The sequence below is a fragment of the Herpailurus yagouaroundi genome, unplaced genomic scaffold (genome assembly GCF_014898765.1).
Source record: "Herpailurus yagouaroundi ecotype Mexico unplaced genomic scaffold, PumYag 187, whole genome shotgun sequence".
Taxonomy (NCBI): Eukaryota; Metazoa; Chordata; class Mammalia; order Carnivora; family Felidae; genus Herpailurus; species Herpailurus yagouaroundi.
In genome coordinates, this window is record NW_024412418.1 from 1,919,892 (window position 1) to 1,940,802 (window position 20,911).

At 46.3% G+C, this 20,911-nt stretch overlaps 2 protein-coding genes, 1 long non-coding RNA gene and 1 other non-coding gene across 4 annotated transcripts; 1 reads left to right on the forward strand and 3 right to left on the reverse strand.

Annotated features, from left to right (window-relative positions):
• Nucleotides 1–1,766: 1,766 nt before the first annotated feature.
• On the forward strand, nucleotides 1,767–1,873 carry LOC121043980 (U6 spliceosomal RNA). Its single transcript, XR_005797045.1, has one exon. It is a non-coding gene; the product is annotated as a U6 spliceosomal RNA (small nuclear RNA).
• Nucleotides 1,874–9,064: 7,191 nt separating this feature from the next.
• LOC121043372 (olfactory receptor 10V1-like) lies at nucleotides 9,065–10,664 on the reverse strand. Its single transcript, XM_040495048.1, has one exon. The coding sequence runs from the start codon at nucleotides 10,132–10,134 to the stop codon at nucleotides 9,196–9,198; it is 939 nt and encodes a 312-aa protein (XP_040350982.1). The 5' UTR covers nucleotides 10,135–10,664; the 3' UTR covers nucleotides 9,065–9,195.
• A 3,420-nt stretch (nucleotides 10,665–14,084) lies between these two features.
• On the reverse strand, nucleotides 14,085–18,493 carry LOC121043373 (uncharacterized). The gene is made up of 2 exons (XR_005796817.1): nucleotides 17,658–18,493; nucleotides 14,085–16,514 (listed from the first exon to the last, which is right to left on the reverse strand). It is a non-coding gene; the product is annotated as an uncharacterized LOC121043373 (long non-coding RNA).
• Nucleotides 18,494–18,768: 275 nt separating this feature from the next.
• On the reverse strand, nucleotides 18,769–20,268 carry LOC121043758 (olfactory receptor 10V1-like). Its single transcript, XM_040495754.1, is given in 2 exon segments — nucleotides 18,769–19,871; nucleotides 19,874–20,268. Coding segments are annotated over 2 exon segments (1,023 nt in total). The 5' UTR covers nucleotides 20,001–20,268; the 3' UTR covers nucleotides 18,769–18,975.
• Between the last annotated feature and the right edge of the window lie 643 nt (nucleotides 20,269–20,911).

Below are 20,911 nucleotides of genomic sequence, written 5' to 3' on the forward strand. Positions count from 1 at the left end.
GCGGCCCCGCCGGCGCCGCGCTCTCCAAATCCGGCTCCCGGGCCGGCGCCGGCGCGCAGCGCAGATCCGCCCGGCGGGCCCGCCCCTCACCTGCGCCGCGCCCCGCGCTCCTCCTTAAAGGGCCCTCCGCTCGGGCGGCTCCGGCTCCGGCGCGGGGGGGAGGGCGGGGGAGTCCAGGGAAAAGGGCGGGCCCGAGGGAGACCCCCTCCTTTTCCCCCGACGGCCGCTCGCGGCCTGCACCGGGCTGTGTCGGGCCCGGCCGCACACTGTCCCGGGGACTGAGAACGCTGTGCGCCTAGCAGGTGGGAGGGAGAGCCAGGCGTCCCTCTCACCCCCCCCCCCCGCAACCGAGGAAGGGCGCTCCAAGGGACGGAGCTGGCCGTCCGGGGGACTGCGGGATACCGCTGGGGGCGCGTGTTCTTTCTTGGAGGAAATAACCGGGGGTGCGGCGGGGCGGCGGCGAAGCCTCTGGATTTGACACTGGTCGCAATCGCGACCCCTCCGAGAAATGGAAGGAGTCCAACGTTGGAGGCAGCACCTGCCGCTAATAATCTGTATAACTTTGGGGGTTGCGGTTTCTCTAGAGGACTCCGTTTCCGGAGGGGTCTGGTTCGCACCGCACAGAACCGGGGTGGTAAGATCGAGATGTCTGTGTCACGAACTGTTTGTTTGTCAAGCTGAAGCCGTCTTCGTTCCTACGAGGTGTGGACTGCCAGGTGGGATGGGTCTACCGAAAAGGTGGGCGGGGTCTTTGCGCCGCCCCTTCCCTCCCTTTCTTCCCTCTTCCCCGTTCATCTTCCTCCTTGGGAACCACCGACCTATCCAGCAGAGGGCGGCGCTCAGTAAGTGGGAGTGGCAGTCCGAAGACTGAATTCTCAAGTCACGACAAGAATGTGCTCTGTGTATTCAGGTTAAAAGGCTGTAAATATTTTCGTAATTCTAACAGAACTTTGCCCTCCTCTGCGATCTTAGTGCGTGCTCCAGGCTGACTTCATCTCCTCCCATAAAGATACGGTCGTAAGCGGTCGGGCTGGATGAACTCTTTCTCGTCCCTGATCCTCCTTTGGGCTACACTTCCTTCCACCCCGGACGCTCCCTAGGTGGGTTCCCGACGTTAGTAAAGGAAGGCTTCTGCTCCCCCTGGTGGTCCTAAATGGAAAAGGTGAGTAAATCGCACACCGTATTTCCCCTTCCGTTAACAAATTTTTGTTAGTGCGCATACATTAGCTGGGTCCCCCTCCTCAGGAAAAGAGAGTCTCCTGAGGGAAACAGAGATGTGAACAACTCTTTACATTAAAGTCTGGAAAGAGCCATAGGAGTCTGGTATAAGGATCAAGGATGGCCACACCACCTGCCTGAACACATCCAGGGATGGAACATCCAAGACCTCCTGGTTAAAGAGAATTGTTTTCAAAAAGAAAAAAATCATGACTCTCAGACAACTATAAAGTGAACACACATCAAAGATTTTATTTGACTCATTAATTAATGAGGGAACGAGTAAAATGTGAAAAACCTGTTTACAGAAGGACCCAAAAAACAGACACTTACACAGGCAGGCCATCAGGAATGCTGAAGTGAATACGTTAAATGCAAAACCGACTTCCGGGGGTGGGAGGAGATCAATGGCACCTCAATCAGATTTTGTTTGCATCTCCATGGAAAAGAACTATTTGCATTACTAGCAGTTTTCTACGATCTACAGAATTGTAAAATAGTTACAGGACCATAGGAGGCACAGACCACTAATAAAAACAGATAACCCAGTGCTCCTTTGGGCAGCACATATACTAAAATATAGATATACGATATAGAGAAGATCAGCATGGCCCCTGCACAAGGATGACACACAAATTCATGAAGCTTCCATATTCCGGGGGGGGGGGGGCGCCGCGCATTGGGCTCTCTGCTGTCAGCACAGAGCCCACTTCAGATCCTCTCCCCTTCTCTCTCTGCCCTTCCCCCACTTGTGCTCTATCTCTCAAAATAAATAAACATACATAAATAAATGCAGATAATCCAGAAAGGCCTACCACACCATCTGACACCCAGTAAGCTTTTTTTTTTCCATTTTAACTGTTTCACGATTTTTCCAGACACTCTCAAGAAAGCATCTTTCCCGATTGAACAGTTCCAACTGTTTAAAAACAAAACAAAACAAAATTTTTTTTTTTTTTGCTCTACAAAACAAAAATTTCCCTCCCTATAATTTCCACCACTGTTTATGGTTCCTTGCCTTTGCCCAAACATTAAGAAGTGTAACCTGTCCTTCATAAGATGGGCTTTCCATGAAGGGAGAGTTGCTATGGGACTGGAGAATGATTGCTGATATATGCAGCCGGGAGGCCCGAGTTGTAGGCAGAGTTTCTGCCACAAAACTTAACACTTAACACCACACAACCTGTTTTCTCATCTGTGAAATAAGGAGGTTGATCAAAACTTGTGGTTCCCAACCTTTCCAAGATCAAGAGTATCCTATAGGCTTTGTTTTCATTGATGGATCTCTTGTTTTAAAAGATTTCATAGCCTTCACAAAATATATTTACTGGGGAATCAGAAATTTGGATTCCTCAAACTCAGACGCAGAGAACAGAGTGGTGGTTGCCAGAGGTGGGGGGGTAGGGGGTGGGGAGCAACATGGTGAAGGAGGTCAAAAGATACACACTTCCAGTTATAAGTCCTGGGGGTGTAACATAGAACATGGTGACTAGAGTTAACAAGAATGTACTGTGCATTTGAAAGTCACTAAGATGATAGACTTAAAACTTCTCATCACAAAAAAAAAAAAAAAAATTGTAACTATGTGAGGTGATAGATGTTAACTAAACTTACTGTGGTGATCGTTCTTGCTGTCTCTATATATCTCAAGTCATTATGCTGTAACCTTAAACTAATACCATGTCACGTGTTAATTATATCTCAATAAAACTTGGAAACCAAAAAGAAATTTGATTTCCTATGAGATGATTCCAAGAAAAAGTACAATAACCTTTTGGTTAGCCTAGGGAGCCATAACAGAAATGACTGTATCATTTCCCTTAAACTTTTTAAAAATGTTGAAAATAGGGCAAAGAGCCCTCTTAACTGCAGGGAGGTACTTAGAGGCATGAAGCTTTCTTTAAAACTTTTGTTAGGCATGAACCCCATTTTGTTTATTTTCTGGTAGCATATTAATATTTGCTCTTCCCTGACAGGCAGAAGTTTGGATTCCACCTGCTAGCTGTATACAAGAAATGAAAAAGTCGGGGTGCCTGGGTGGCTCAGTCTGTTAACTGTTGGACTTCGGCTCAGGTCATGATCTCGCACTCCATGAGTTCGAGCCCTACATCAGGCTCTGTGCTGACAGCTCAGAGCACAGAGCCTGCTTCGGATTCTGTGTCTCCCTCTCTCTCTCCCTTCCCCAGCTTGTGCTCTGTCTCTCTCTCTCTCTCTCTCTCAAAAATCAATAAATGTTAAAAATTTTAAAAACAAAATGAAATGAAAAAGTCAAGTAACTGGAATATGGTACCTGGGCAAGGGGAGTCCAGGGGCTGGTGAAAAAGACTCTTGATGTTGAGCCCAAGTGGACTCTAGGGTCTCCGCGTAGGTGTGGACGGGGACTTGAGGTTCCAGGCTTAGTTGGAGCCCCAACTGATGTATTTTTATTCTTCAGCCCCACGGTGGAACTTCATTTCCCATCTGCTGTGTTTTGATATAGCTGTTTCCCCGTTAAACAAACAGAGCCCAAATCCACTCAAGTGTTTGCATTTTGGCTATGTGTAAAACCAGCCGACACTCAGTTTCACCTCTACAGACCAACCAAAGGCTCCTGGCGTTTGGCAACTCTGCTTCCTTCTCTCTCCTCCCTCCAAGCCTACTTCGTTCCCATCGGAGGAAGGGAGTGGGCCTTACCCCTTCTGGACCTCCAGAGCCCACTGCACGACAGGTGACGCCTCTCCACAGGGCAGCTCACAACATGGCAGCTGGTTTCCATCAGAACAGGCAGGCGAGAGGGAGAGATGGAAGCCAAAGCACTTTTGAACCTAATCTCAGCTATGACGTCATTTAGGCTGTATCTGTTCATTGGAAGTTACTCACTGGGTGCAGCCCACGCTCACAGTGAGGGGATGATACGTAGAATGAAGACTGGCAGTCCTCTCAATGCCTACCTAGTACATAGTTCAGATCCCAAATCAATGCCAGAGTTAGGCTACGTCACTTTCTCAGAGCTCTCTTCTCCCCCATGCTCGTCCAGGACACTGCTGGTACATTCTCCAGGCCTCAGAGTAAAAGTTTCCCCCTCCAGGATGGAGTTAAGTGTCCCTCAAACATGCCTCTGGTGACACCCTGCGCTTTATCGTAGCCCCTACCACGCTATGAATTACCTGGCCACTGGTCTGCCTCGCGCGCCTTCTGTAAGCTCTGAGGACAGCAGCCTTGTCTTTTGTCTTCACTGATGTGGACCCAGAGCCAGGCCCAGGGCCACAAATGTATCAGGCGTTCGGTTAAGGTTTACCAAATTTAGTAAGCGAATCTTCGTGTAATGTGCCTCCATTACGTCCTTCTTCTGATGGAAACTCATCAGTAGCTTCTCATTACAACGAGTAGGGAGTACAGACTCTTCTTGGAATGGTATTCAGGCCTTTGCCCAATCTGGCCCCGGGCCCCATGCCCTCCATGACATGCACAGCCCCTCGTTAGCCTCACCGAATGCCCACCTCCTCTCTGAGCCAGATGCACCAAGGATTTCCCACCTAACTCTGCCTAACAGGCCCTTAATCCTTTTCACGTCTAACAGATCCGTGCTCCTCCTTCAAAACCCAAACCTCACGTGGCCCCGTGGCCCCGCTGCCTGCCTCTGCATAACTTGTTCAGACCTCTTTTTAAAGCACACCCTGGCTCCGTTGTTAAGCGCCCAACTTCGGCTCAGGTCATGATCTTGTGGTTTGCGAGTTCAAGCCCCACAACAGGTTCTGCACTGGCAGTCTGGAGCCTGCTTGTGATTCTCTCTCTCTCTCTCTCTCTCTCTCTCTCTCTCCCCCCCCCACCCCCCATCTCTCACTCTCTCTCTCTCTCTGCCCTTCCCCCCACTCGCACATGCACACTCTCTCTCAAATAAACTTAAATAAATAAAGCAATAAAGCACGTCCTGTCTTGTACCTAGCTGCTTATCCATCTGTGTCCCTGGCTAGCCCATGAGCTTAAGAGCAACAAACCAATGTTATTCACCTCCCAGGGCTACTACAAAGTAGGTAGAATGCAAATATTTGGAGAACAAAGAATAGTTGGCTACTAACACACAGGCTCCCTGGGGGTCCCCCTCTTCTTCTCTCTGAGGAAGAAGAAAGATGCTTCCTGAATCCTACCTCTTAAAAGTCCCACCGCGACTCCACGTGTTCTGGAGAATGAGTTCTGTGTCACTAAATTGAGGGTTTAAAATAACATGTTTTTTTTTATCTCACAAAGATGTCTTCTAGCACATCGTTCAGATGTTTTCCTAGCACGAACCTCCCTGTGCCATACACCTATGCCTCTAATTTGACAATATAAACTATTTGGACCTTATAAACTTGCTTTCCTGTTTACACGAAGTCTTCAATCCCTGGAGCCCTAAAGCCCAAAGTGCTACTAAGAAGAGGCTGGTGAAAGACGCCTCCTCCACAGAGGCCTGCTGTTACTTTGAGCTGCAGAAGGCCCGTTTGGGGGCACCTGGGTGGCTCAGTCGGTTAAGCAGCCGACCCTGGCTCAGGTCATGATCTCACGGCTCGTGAGTTCGAGCCCCACGTTGAGCCCCATGTTGGGTTCTGTGCTGATGGCTTGGAGCCTGGAGCCCGCTTCGGATTCTGTGTCTCCCTTTCTCCCTGCCCCTCCCCTGCTCGCACTCTGTCTCTCTCTCTCTCTCTCTCTGTCTCAAAAATAAATAAACGTTAAAATAAATAAATAAATAAATAAATAAATAAAGTAAAATGTTTATAACTAAAAAAAATAAATAAATAAGCCATCTAGCATATTTCTCCGTTCGGATGTTATTTTTTTTTTCAGCAGGCTCCATGCTATACCGACTGAGCCAGCCAGGTGCCCCTCCATTTGGATATTAGACTAACCATGCTGAATCTTTCATTGTACTTTTAGAGTTTTTCTCCACCCCACCCCCAAGATCTCACAATAATTCAGGGCAGTAGAGTAGGTATTATTCCCCTCGTTTATTATGAAATTAAGTACAGAAAAGTGAAGGGATCTCCCCCAAACTCCCAGAGTACAGTGATAACATGCTGAGATAGCAGCACCATCCCCGTCATATCCCACATTCTGCCCGTTCCGACTGTGTGACCTTGAACACGTGACTTAAATTCCCCATGTGTCAGTTTCCTTATCTGTAAGCAGAGATAAAAATAACACCAGTCTCATGGGTTTTGTGACGATATATGGGCTAATATATGGTGAACATTAATTCCCTTCTGCAATCACTTGAAAAGAAGCCCACTAACCCAGGACAACTACGCTTGTTCCCTCAACAAGCATGGGGAATTGAAAAGTGCCTGGAGTATTTCCGTCGCTAGTGAAAAAACCCTCTTGGTACTGAGTCAGCAACAGCTAAGGCAGCTTCTTCCAAAGTAGGTTCAACAGGATAAGAGGTTTCATAAGATACCCCAAGGAACAGAAGACTTTAGTGGTGACAGAGCTCGGAAAACATAGAGAAACATAGCCTCATCTTAGAATCATGGCGGCACGTTTGCACATTATAGGCACAGAGCGAACCTGCAGTAACGGGTTGGGGTTTGATTGGTACAGTCGTCTTCATGCTTCCTTGACCACATAAAGTTTATTTCTCCCAAACACCTATGATTCAACAAGACTCGTGTCCTGCAAGTAACACTGACCTTGTAGAATATTGTGGTAGAACACAGCAGGAGGGACAGCAAGTGTCTGTAAGGACCAAACAAGGTCCTTTCAGGTTCTTGTCTTCAAAGGAAGACGGGAACATTTCAGTTCCTTTTAAGATAAATTTGGGGTCATGGTTTCTGCCTTTTAAGCCTGTGATACATTTTCAGGAAAAAAAGAAAACATGTAGCGGAGTGTTTATGCCTTTCCAGATAAGGAAACAGAGGCACAAAGAGTTCCTTCTCTGTTCTTCTGTCCTTACCATTCCCCCCTTCAGAAATGCCCTCCCTGCTCCTCTTTGCACAGATCTGGACACCTGCATGGTGCAGGTCAAATGCCACCTCCCTCGTCAAACTTGTCTTGATTCCCTTCGCTGTCCCTCCTCTGGAAGCTCATAGCGTTGTATGACTTGCCCTTGGGCTATCATGGTTTGTGTTCTTTTTTTTTTTTTTTCCTTAAGTTTATTTATTTTGAGGGGGGGCGGTGGGAGGGCAGTGAGAGAATCTCAAGCAGGCTCCATGCTGTCAGCTTGGAGTCCGATGCAGGGCTCAGTTCCACAAACCGTGAGATCATGACCTGAGCTGAAACCAAGAGTCGGTGGCTTAACTGACTGAGCCACCCAGGCGGCCCTGGTTTGTGCTCTTCAAAGCCACTAGACTTAACTTCACCTTTCTACAGGTAGGTACACAGTAGAGTTCAATAAATAGTTGTTCACTGCCTTCTTAAATGTTGTTGAATGAATAAATCACTCACTTTTTTTTTTGGCAGGCTCCACACCCAACCGGGGGGCTTGAACTGACGACCCAGGGATCAAGAGTTGCACCGCTCCACCGACTGAGCCAGCCAGGCACCCCAATAAATCACTCGCTATTCAACAAGGAGAGGAATAAATGAGCTTCCCTCACCCTATAAAAAGACAGTAAACCATCTATGTTCTGACGCCATTACCCTGAGGCGGATCGTCCTGAAACAATCACCCTCCTGTTCACAGCCGCTTTAGGGGCCCTTCCCCTCATTGTGTCCAGCCAGTGTTTGTCTTCACAGAACTAGCTTTGCTCTACCTGAATCCATTACCCCCCTGCTACCTAGAGAGGCTCAATTAAAAAAGCAATCTTTCTGGGGCACCCGGATGGCTCAGTCAGGTGAGGGTCCAACTCTTGATTTTGGCTCAGGTCATGATCCCAGGGTCATGGGATCGAGCCCCAAACTGGGCTCTGCACTGAGCATGAAACCTGCTTAAGAGTCTTTCTCTGTGCCCCTCCCCCGCTTGCTCATGTGCATATTGTATATACTTACTGCCTTCATCCATCCTTAACAAAGTACCACAGACTGGGTGGCTTTATAAACAACAGAAATTTCTTTCTCAGAGTTCTGCAGGCTGGAAGCCTGAGGTCAATGTTGGGTGAGGAACCTCCTCCCGGTCACAGATTTCTTGTAACCTCACATGGTGGAACAGGCCAGGGAGCTCTGTGGGGTTTCTTTTATAAAAGTATAATCTTGTTCATGAGGTGGGTGGTGTTGGGGCTGGGTGTGGGGGGCGGGGAACACAAATATTCAGACCATAGAAGCCAGGGACAGATAGAAATGTGCGATATGTGAGTGTGAGTGTGTGTATGTGTGTTGTCTGAAACCCACAGCGGGAGGAGCCCCTGTGGGCATGGGGAGAGTGAGTTAGATGCAGACTAAGAGCTAATACAGAGTCAGAGACTGAGATGGAGACAGATTCGCTCTGGGTGTAAAAGTAAGAAAATAGAGCGTTTAAACTCCAGCGCTTTCCCCGTCACCTTTCCCTGGAAGAGAACTGAGGATGAAAGAGAATTCAGCAAGGCACAAACTCAGCATTTGCACTGCTGGCATAAGGAGAAAGTGGCTCCGATGTTCCCAGGCGGATGTGCATCCTTTTCTTGGCTCTACCCCCGCTACCCGCCCACATGAGCAACCTGTGGGCCTGCAAAGAGCCCGAGAACTGGACACCGACTTTACGTGTAATGGTGACGATAAGTAAGAACGACATTCCTGCCGTATCTCCCTTTAAAAGCCACTAAGTAGTTTCACGTCATGTATCTCATTACACACAAAACCACCCCAGAATTTAAGTCGGGTGGGACATTTTAATCCCCATTTTAGAGATGAAGGATCTGAGGCCGAGGAAAGAAAAATGTATGAGGAAAATGAGGAAAAATGAGGCCGAGGAAAGAAAATAATATAACCGGGAAGAAGGAACAGCATAAAACCGGTGACCTCTTAGCCCCCATCTCCTTGTCTTTCAGAAGGCATACTCATTTGCGTCTTCCCAGCAGTGTTGTAGAGGAACATCCAGAGCGTTCACCGTGTTCAGGACAACAGGAACCTCGTCATTGTTCTCTTCAAAGCATCCGTAAGCTCTCTGTTTCTCATGCTGTAGATCAAGGGGTTCAGCACAGGGGTGATGAAGGTGTAAACCACAGACACTACCTGGCCTCTCTCTGGAGAGTACCTGGAGCTGGGGCACAAGTAGATGAGGCTTCCACATCCGTACTGGAGCAGGACCACAGTCAGGTGGGAGGAGCAGGTGGAGAAGGCCTTGTGCCTCCCCTCTGCCGAGCGGATCTTCAGGATGGCGGCCATGATGAAAACGTAGGAGAGGGCGATAAGCAGGAAGGGGATGGTGAGGACGGTGAGGCTGACCACCAACAGGGTGGCCTCATGGACCCACGTATCTGCACAGGCCAGTCTCATGACAGGGAGGACATCGCAGTAGAACAGGCTGATTTCTTGGCTGCGGCAGAAGGGGAGGCGGAAGATGAGCACAGTCAGCTGCATGGCCAAGATGAACCCCAGCGCCAGAGACCCCAGGGCCAGCTGGACGCACAACCGCCAGCTCATCATGAGGGTGTAACGCAAAGGGTGGCAGATGGCCACAAACCTGTCATAGGCCATGACAGCTAGTAGAATGCAGTCAGCGCTGCCCAGGAAGATGAAGAAGAACATCTGGGCACCACAGCCAGGCAGGGAGATGAGGGCTCTCTCTGCGGACAGGACGCTGGCCAGAGTCAGAGGGGCAATGGTGGAAGAGTAGCAGATCTCCAGAGCTGCCAAGCTGGCCAGGAAGAAGTACATGGGGGTGTGCAAAGAATGGTTGCTCCAGATGATGAGAGAAATGGAGCCGTTGCCGCCGATGCTGACCAGGTACATGACGAGGAAGGCCACGAAAATCAGCATCTGCACCTCGGGGAGTTTGGAGAAGGGGCGGAAGTAGAAGTGAATCATCCCAGTCTGATTTGTACCCTCCATGTAGTCAACAAGCTGGGCCTGCGGATGGCGCGGTGCTGCCCCCCTGAGGAGAGAATGAAGGCAGGACGCAGAGCTCCTGCCGGGTGACCCATTCAATCCTTGGCCTCTCCCTTCCTTGATCTCCTCAACCCCAACGGTCTTCACCTCCTGCCTAAACTCATCAACTTGCTTTTAAATCAGACTTCTTGTTGTAATCACCCAAAAGTAGTTCACCACAGAAATATTTTTTTTTAATTGTGGTAAAATATACATGCATAATATTTCTAAGTTTAGCCTCATGTAAGTATATGATTCAGGGGCATTAAATACATCCACCATGTTGGGTAAACATCACCTCTATCCATAACCAAACTTTTTAAAATCATCCCAACAAAAACTCTGTACCCACTAAACAATAACTCCCCATATGTCATCCTCCCAAACTCCAGTCACTTCTACCCTGATTTCTGTCTCTATGAGTTTGCCCATTCTAGGAACCTCATACAAGTGGAATCATATGGTATTTGTCCTTCTGTGTCTGGATTATTTCACTCAGCATAATGCTTTCAAGGTCCAGCCATGTGGTTGCACATGTCAAATTTCCTTTATTTTTTACGGCTGAATAGTATTCCATTGTGTGTAAATACCACATTTTGCTCATCCATTCATCTGTTCACAGACACTTGGATTGTTTCCACCTTTTGTCTATTGTGAACAATGCTGCTGTAAACATAGGTGTGTAAGTATCTGTTCAAGTCAGCACTGAAATCTTAAATCACACAGTACCATATTCAGATGACAAATTCCTCTGTGCCCTCATCCCTTGCCTGGTTCTCAACAGTGCAGCCTCTGGGTTTGGACCATCTAGGTTCTAATCCCTGATCTGCCATTGACCAGGAGTATGACCTAGAGCAACTTGATGAAGCTTTCTGCTTCAATTTCTATATCTATAAAGATGACAATGGGACAGAACTCTTAGGATTGTTGTGAGAAGTAAATGTGTCTGGCCCCTAGTGAACTCTCCATGAGTGTGAGCAATAATCAGGAACACTTCTTCTCCCTCTTCAAGACCACTTTGACGCCTCCAGTTCCCCCAAATAAGCCTCCTTTGGGCTTTACTCCCTTCCTCACCCAACCAAGACCTATGGTTCATACCTTCCATTAGTTTTTGCCAATATTATCCCCATCCATGGCTCCTTGACCTTTTGCCAACCCTGTTGTTACCTTCTGTAATATCCAACATACCTATTCCAGGTTGACCACGACTAAAGATTACAAAATCCTGCTGAGTGGGGCCACAACAAAGGGGCATTATCAACCCTAGTACTGACCCCCATCCTCTAAAGAGCTCCTCCTTCTGGTCCCCTCCAAAACTAGTGCAAATTTCCCTGGTCTCTTCAAGTCTCCTCTTCTGCTACCTCCTTCCTCACTAGCAGTGGATGACCCAGCCTCCCAGAAAAAAAATTACAGAAGCTACTTGGAAGCAATTGTCACTAGTGCTGGACCTATAACATAGGATCTATAACACATCCATAACACATTCCCTCCATCTGACATCACCCTCTAATGGTTCCCTAGCCCCTTCCCATCATGACTATTTCCTACTCTTTAGCCCAGGCAACCCAGTTTCCATCTTACTACCTGAAACCACTCTAATGAAGTTCACCAACGACTTCCAAGTCATTGAATCCAACAGCTACTTTGGACTTGAAGCTGCCAGCTACTCCCTACTCCTTGAAATTCCCCACCCATAGCCTCTGTAATGCTATTCTGCCCAGACTCCCTTCCTACCTCTCTAGACACTTTTCCATCTTTTTTCCACTTTTCTGCTTTTCCATTTCCATCATTTTAGAGATTACTCTTCCTCTTAGTGATGTGCAAAAGGAAGGTTTTCCTGACTATTCTAGGTCTGCTCCCCAGATCGACTCTCCACCCTGCTCTGCCCCTGGGAGGCTAGTCACTAAGGACTGCATTAGTCAGTCACCCTCCCCCTGTGGTTTCTGGTTGGGTTTGGCTGATGAAAGCTACTGACAGGAGAATGAAAAGTAGCATAAAGAGCAGTAGGGTATTTATCCTCCCCTCCCCCAATAACACACACACACACACACACACACACACACACAACCCATATTACATCTCCTGCAGAAACATAAAACTGACAGTTTGCCTTTCTTCCAATGATTAAGCAACTCACAATGCCACAGTAAGAAGGGGGGACCACTTTGCACCCCGAGTTAAACCAAAACAGATCAGCCTGACTGGTTTATGGATGCCCAAAAGAATGTATTTTTTTGTTTATTTTTGCTATGCTGATGTCTGAAGATGTGTCATGATCTTTGAAAATATAGTAATCATGTAAGAATGTTGTTTTCCACCATACACAGAATAATACAACCTTATATTCTTGCTGACTTACAGTTTTACCCTTTGAGTATTTGTTGGGTTTTTGTGTATTACAAGCCAGTCTTTTTAAAGTCTGACTCCCTGCATGCTTTGGAAGTAACGTGTTTTCCTTTCCTAAATGCATCTGCCCCTGCATGGGTCATCTGTTTGGCACAGCCTCGTGTCCGGTAGGAGGGCTAGAAGATGGCTGGAATCATGGTAGGAAATTTTTCATCTGGAACTTTCTGAGAGTTTTATTCCTTGAAAATGCTAATTCCTTTTCTGGAACAACATTAAGAGCACATGCCTGGGGCACCTGGGTGGCTCAGTCAGTTGAGCATCTGACTTTGGCTCAGGTCCTGATCTCGTGGTCTGTGAGTTAGAGCCCGGCGTCAAGCTCTGTGCTGACAGCTCAGACCCTGGAGCCTGCTTCGGGTTCTGTGTCTCCCTCTCTATCTCTATCCCTCCCCCGCTCGTGCTCTGTCTCTTTCTGTCTCAAAAATAAATAAATGTTTAAAAAAAAAACATTTAAAAAAAAAAGAGCACACACTTGCCTGCCTTTCTCTCTATGCAGAGTGAGAATGGACAGCACATCCTCTACCCCAAATATTTGATCTCTGTGAATTAAACACTAATGGGACAAACAGTTATAAGAAAAAGAACTACTATCTATAACCAGGGATCTCACCATTCCCTGCATGTGTTTGCCTCTGTGTTCACATGTATATTTCCATCCGCTCCTTGGACTCTAAGCCCCAAGGGGGCAAGGGACAATTGGGTCCCATTTTTTACTAATGCCCAGGACCTAGTACAGTGTCAGGCACTATGTAATGCTGTATTGACATGAACCCTGGAGATTTACTGAAGCTCTATCAATGCTGGTGACTGATACTTAGTACTTTTGAAGTAGAAATAGGAATCTTCATTTTAGCACTCTGATACTAAAGAGGTGTATCCTTTCTGGAAAGATAATCAGTGTTTTCAAGAAGTAATTTAAGATGTCACATGCGTTGGAGGTGCCTGTGTGGCTCAGTCAGTTGAGCGTCTGACTCTTGATTTCGGTTCAGATCATGATCTCATGGTTCATGGGATTGAGCCCCATTTCGGACTCTGTGCTGACAGTGCAGAGCCTGCTTGGGATTCTCTGTCTCCCTCTCTCTCTGTACCACCCCAGTGTTGCTTGCACACTCTCTTTCAAAATAAATAAATAAACATCAAAAAAAAAAAAAAAGATGTCCTATGCATTGAATCAGTACTCTCAACATTAAAGGACATTTTCCTAAGGAAATAGCCTGGAATATGGAGCCAAACGCACAAAGATGTGTGCAGTGTGCCTTAATAATTTTTTATAAGGAGACAAAACAAATACTTAACAAAAAGTAATGTTTTGGGGCACCTGGGTGGTTCAGTTGGTTGAACATCTGACTTCAGCTCAGGTCATGATCTAGCAGTTCATGGGTTTGAGCCCCACATCAGGCTCACTGCTGTCAGCACAGAGCCTGCTTCAGATCCTGTCTCCCTCTCTTTCTGTCGCTCCCCCACTCATGTTCTCTCTCTCTCGCTCAAAAATAAATCAACACTTACAAAAGTAATGTTTGAATCCCTTGACATATATTCATATGATGAACTATTACATTGCCATTGAAATTGTTATAATGAAGAGGTTTAATAAGATGAGAAGACGCTTATAACATTAAATGAAGAAAACAAAGAGGCAAGACTATGCATCGCATGAACAAATTATGCGACCAATATAAAGGAGGATGGTAAACTCTCAGTGTTTTTGAGAAAAATGGGTGATTACTGTTTTCTTCATGCTTTTCTCCAGTTTTCAAATTTCCTTCCAAAAATGTGTGTTTACTTTTTCAATTACAAAAGTTTCATTGATTTTTAGAATTCTCATTTGAGAGGCAAGGAAACAGAAGTTCCCTAGCACACCCCTAGTTATACAAGCAGTCATTGTTGGAACCAGGATTAACATCTAGATACGGGCTGGGTTTATTGTTGTGAACCTCCCTCCCTTCCTTCTTTCCTTCCTCCCTTCTTTCTTTTCCTTTCCTCCTTTCTTTTCCTTTCTTTTCCTCCTTTCCTTCCCCTCTCTTTTTTCCTTTATCCTCATCTCTTCTTAAAGCCAACCCCTTAGATTCAGCTCATCATTCTAGTCCATCAAGATCTTATGGAGAATTTCAATTCTTTACTCCAGTGAGTAATCAATTTTGCTCCCACTGTCATCTACAAATTTAATGAACATGTTTCACAAAGCTATAACTAACTGGGCAATAGACATAGCTCCTGGAGACCACATCTCTTAAGCATACTACCTCCAGTATCCCTCAAAGTTTCCTTCAGAACACCAATAGGTTTTCAGAGAAGTTTAAAAGTAAAAGGTTCTCTGTGTGGAATGTCTTAAAAACTAGAGTGAATTCCACTGCAATACGCAATCACCTTGATTACAGAAGGGATGTTCAACACTCCTTGGATAAAGAATTCTCATTTTCATTCCTTAGACTCACCTGAATTCACAACCCATTCCCCAGACCCCTGGCCAGACACACACATTTCTCTCTTAATAAAATATATGTCATCCTACTTGACTATTAAAGTTACATAATTCATGCTTCCCTTTTCGTCTTAGCTGCTAGGAAGCCCAAAACTAAGTTTTATATTCAACTGCTTAGCATTCCTCAACTCTAGTAACTCCATCTCTATTTCTCTCTTGTCTTCTGTACTGTGCAAGTTGATTTTGATCTTGCTGTAACTAGGGTTTGATCGCAAGGCACTCTATTTTTAGGAGCCTACGAAGCGTGATACATCTATTATACAAACAAAACAATTATTCTTGCCTTTTGTGTCTTCGTCCAAGGTGTTGACGAGTGAATGAGAAATCTCTCCACTCTTCGATCTCAAACTTGCTCCTCCTCTGGGGTCCCCTCAGTGGTACAAAGATGACAATCCTGTGGGCTTGGTCATAGTTAAATGTTCTCTTCCATTGTCTGCTTTCTTCTGCCTTTGCTGCTGCCTAATGCCTTGCTACTTGAAGGTTGGATCAGAGAATTCCGACTCTCTTCTCACCCAGGAAATACAAACTCTCAATAATGTTGCATCTTCTTTGATGAGTCTCTTGGCACCAGTACTGCTTCCAAAGACTTGGCAAACATCCACAGAGAGAGGCTTTCCTCTTCCATAAAGACCTTTGCATACTCCTCTGCCTTCTTCCCTTACAGAGTGGAACTAACAGGACTATTTATGCATTCACTCAATCAACAAGGATTTACTGAGCATCTACTATCAACCAGGCATTGACTGTATCACCTGGAAACTAAATAGATTACATAATATTTTCTGGGTGTTCCATCAAAGCACGGACTCCTCCTACAAAGGAGGGTGGATAACTTCTCACCACTCTTAGGCAATCTAGGAAATCAGTCACATTTTAAGGGAGAGGCAGACTCTTCTCTCACTCTTGGTGGTGGACTGGTTCAGAGACTTGTTTGTTGTTAGAATATTTGGCATAAACACTGTCACTTCATTCACTCCAGGAAATTGTACAAATGTTCCCATCTAATTGTAACTTCACCCCAGAAAGCCCAGGGAATCCCAAGGTCAGTAGGGTTCATTGGTCCATTTCCCAGGGTCTAGACCATACAACAAACAACTCATCAACCTGGTCTTGCATCTACCCTCCTTACCTTCTGCCTGGAGAGACTGGCAACCACATCATTCCCTGAGGCTGAGTGAAGGCCACAGTGGAATCCCCTTCTTAATAATCTTGGGAACCATGGAGACTGACTCTGAAAAACCACCCAGCACCGAGGGGAGCACACATCCAGACGCTGTTAAGCCTTCCCTGCTGCCTCCTCTCAAGGGAAAAGCATAGGACTCTAGCCCTTGCAGAGACAGAATTCTGAGTTGTCTCTCTCAGCTCTCAGTTCTTCTCATCTTCTTTCTGGAGATTTCCCTGCCAGTGTCGGTTCAGTAAAGCCCCAAGAGGCTAACTTGGGTTTTCACTTGACCATCCCCTGTAGGTCAATGAACAAAAATAGGAGTTGTTTGGAGACGTGATATTCCAAACTGGTTTAACTGCTACTAGACTGAGCTATATTCTAATTATTGCTTAATTTTTACTCTCCAAGTTTGAGAGCGTTTAAAAGATACACAATTCTTCCCCTGCTCATGCTCTGTCCCTCTCCGTCTCTCAAAAATAAATAAATGTTAAAAAAAATAGCAAGTAAAAGATACACAATTCTAATTAATCCAGGTAGAGATTAATATCTTGTGCACCTAAACAAATTCCAGGAATCTTTCAGAGCTCAGCCAGGTGTCATCTGTTAAATGAAGCCATGTTCCCATATGCACACCTTCCCCCTCCACAAAGGGAAAGTTTACTCCCTGCTCCAGGCTCTGTGGTGGCTTTGTCCCCACCCCCAATTATAGCACTTATCTCTCTGTATTGTTTTTTTAATTTTTTTAAACATTTATTTACTTTTGAGAGACAGAGAGAGAGTGTGAGTGGGGAGGGGCAGAGAGAGAGGGAGACACAGAATCTAAAGCAGGCTCCAGGCTCTGAGCTGTCAGCACAGAGCCTGACGCGGGGCTCGAACCCACGAACTTCGAGATTGTGACCTGAGCTGAAGTCGAACACTTAGCCGACAGAGCCACCCAGGTGCCCCAATGTTTTTCTTCAGTTAAATTCAACTCACTCACTTTTTGTTACCTATCAACATGTATTATGCCAGTTCTATCTTGTAATCTCTCATTTTCATTCATGTGTCACCTAAAATTTTCATTTCAAGAATCAGTAACTGAAAATTCAGTGAACATTGCTAAAAATGAAGACTACGGGGCTCCTGGGTGGTTCAGTCCATTAAGCATCCAACTCTCGACTTTGGCTCAGGTCATAATCTCATGGTTCATGAGTTTGAGTTTGAGCCCCATGTTGGGCTGTGCACTGACAGCTAGGAGACTGCTTGGGATTCTCTCTCTCTCTCTCTCTCTCTCTCTCTCTCAAAATAAATAAATAAACTTAAAAAAAATGAAGACTACAGGGGTGTGTATGTGTGTGAGAGAGAGAACTTGGCAGGAAGTTGTCAAAGCAATCTAGAAAGAAAAATGCAAAACAGTTCCTGAAAAGCAGTCACCAACCATTTGAAAGCCTAACTGACCTGGAACATGTTTCAGGAAGGATAAGTGGGCAGGTGTCATCTTTGGATCCTTCTTCTAGAATCAGACTCCAGGGAGTTTGGGAGAGAAAGTGACTGCATCCAAGGAGGCCATGAAGTGATTTCTATGACCAATGCACCTTTTTCCAGATGGTCTCTTCACATTCCCCAGTGAGTCACTGAGTGCATCCAGCTGACCCCAACATCCAATCTGGTTCTCCCACATGCAACTGCAAACCACACTGGACATAGTTGGCAAATGTGCTATGTTTCCATGAGATGAGGGGGCTCAGTGAATTTTGCTGTTGATAGAAGAGGTCTTGACCTTCATCTTGACCTACATCTCACCTCTCCAGAAAGAGAAACCAGAGAGACGCTGCGGCAAATGCTGTGTGATCCCAAAGATCGTTTTCCTAAGAGCAAAGACCGGAAGTGGTGAGCTCTGTATTTCACTACAAATCAAGTCATTGGGTTTTACTATGCTTTCTTGAAGGTTTTTAATTTCTAAGTCAAACTTACCTGAGTAATAATCATATCTTAGAATATACATAAAAGGATTTGTGTCCAGTAACGTCCATGAGTGAACAGGTTGCATTTTCAATATGCTCGTGAGTTTTACTTTCACACAGCCTGGCTTCTGTCACAACAGACTCATTTTATTCACAGCCAAGCCACCATTCTATCTGGTATGTTGTTGGTCTTTTACAGAAGCATTTCCTTAAGAGCTTTCCCAGAAGATTATCTTCATCAGGTTAAGTTAATTAGGTGTGAGGGAAAGAAAGAAAGAAAAGGAAGAAGAAAGAAAGAAAAAAAGAAAGAAAGAAAGAAAGAAAGAAAGAAAGAAAGAAAGAAAGAAAGAAAAGGAAAGGAGGAAGAAGAAAGAAAGAAAGAAAGAAAGAAAGAAAGAAAGAAAGAGAAGGAAGAAGAAAGAAAGAAAGAAAGAAAGAAAAGGAGGAAGAAATAAAGAAAAGAATGAAAGAAAGAAAGAAAGAAGGAAAGAAAGAAAGAAAAGAAAAGGAAAGGAGGAAGGAAGGAAGGAAGGAAGGAAGAGTGATAGTTGTTTGGGGAAGCCCCAGTCATACTGTCACCCTGTCCATCCATTTATTCACCCTCTTCTTCACTGACACTCCTGTCTAGTCCTTATTCTAAGCACTATGATGAGAGAGGAGGCTGGCTAAGTAGTCAGGGCCGATCCAGGGCTTCCTCACCAGAATCTCCTAAAAAGGGAGGAATGTGCACTGATGAGCATCCCCTGGCTGAGAGGGCCATGGAGACAGTCATCTCTCCACTCCTTCCTCTTTGCTTTAGAGCTTCCTGTCCTTCAGATCATGCCTCTACTGGTTTGGGGAATATTTCTTCCAGGAAGGAATATTTCTGGTTTCCTGAACCAGCACGTTCTTACCGTAAGTCTTCTTCCCGCATCAGTCACCTCTTGACTCCTTATGCTATAGATCAAGGGGTTTAGCACTGGTGCAAAAAGGGTGCAGACAACAGACACTTCCCGGGCCTCTTCTGGAGAGGAACTGGAGCTGGGGTGAAGGTAGATAAGGGTGCAACATCCAAACTGCAGGAGAACCACGATGAGGTGGGAGGAACAGGTGGAGAAAGCCCGGCACTTTCCCTCAGCTGAATTCATCCTCAGGATGGTGGCCACAATGTAGCCATAGGAGAGGCAGATCAGGAGGAAGGGGACAGCCACTGTGGCCACCCTGATGGCATAGAGAGCTGCCTCGTGCATGCGGGTATCCACACAGGCCAGGCGCATGACGGCAGGCATGTCACAGAAGAAGCAGAAGATTTCATTGCGGCCACAGAATGGAAGGTGGCAGATCAGGACGGTCAAAGGCAGTGACAACAGGAATCCCAGGCCCAAAGAACCTAAAGTCATCTGCCCACAGAGCCACCAACTCATGACGATGTGGTAATGCACTGGGTGGCAGATTGCCATGTACCTGTCGTAGGCCATGGCAGCAAGCGAGACACAGTCAGACCCTCTAAGAAGAATGAAGGGGAACATCTAGGCCCCACAGCCAGGGAGAGAGATGAGCATGTGCCCCGTGGAAAGGATGCCAGCCAGAGTCAGGGGAGCAATGTTGGTGGAGTAGCCAATTGCCAGCACAGCCAGTGCGAAGAGGAAGAAGTACCTCGGGGTGTGGGGGGAGTGATCTCGCCAGACCGTGAGCCCAATGGTGATGTTCCCAATGAGACTTCCTAAGTCTTCACCACGAAGGCCACAAAGAGGAGGGGAGCCACTGCTGGGTCTGTTGAGAAGGGGTGGAAGTGAAAGTAGACCACCCCCATCCGGTTTTCCTCTTCCATCAGACCTGGAACAAGGAAAGAAGTCATGGGAAAAGTGACTCTCCTGTGTCCTTGAGCCTGGAACAGGCCCAGCCATGTTAAAAACACAGTCTGCAGTCACTGAGTACTTATCCTCAGGGCTTCCTTGGGAGTTCGGTTAATGTTATCTCACCTCCCCACTGCTTACCCTGCTCGCTGCATGACCTTGGAGAAGTGATAGACTTCAGCCCACTCATTTTAAATTTCTTTTGAAGAGGGGGAGGGGTGGAGAGAGAAGAGAGAGAGAATCTCAAGCAGGCTCTACGCCTGCTGGATGTGGGGCTGGATCTCGCAACTGTGATATCATGACCTGAGCTGAAATTAAGAGTCAGATGCTTGGGGCGCCTGGGTGGTGCAGTTGGTTAAGCGTCCGACTTCAGCCAGGTCACGATCTCGCGGTCCGTGGGTTCGAGCCCCGAGTCGGGCTCTGGGCTGATGGCTCAGAGCCTGGAGCCTGTTTCCGATTCTGTGTCTCCCTCTCTCTCTGCCCCTCCCCCGTTCATGCTCTGTCTCTCTCTGTCCCAAAAATAAATAAACGTTGAAAAAAAAAAAATTAAAAAAAAAAAAAAGAGTCAGATGCTTGACCGACTGAGCCACAGAGGTGCCCCTAGCCCAGTCATTTTAAACGTGGGGAGAGTATAATGCCTGGCTCGGGAGCGTGGTGAAAATTAGTGGAGATTCTGTGTCTGAAAGTGCCAAGCCCGACAACAGGCACGCAGTAGGTTCTCATTGGGGTTTCCTGTTTTCCTTGTTTCCTTGATCTTCATTTCTTTTTTTTTTAAACATTTTTAAATTTCTTAAAAATGTTTATTCATTTTTGAGAGACAGAGAGAGACTGAGCATGAGTGGGGGAGGGGCAGAGAGAGAGGGAGACACAGAATCCGAGGCAGGTTCCAGGCTCTGAGCTGTCAGCACAGAGC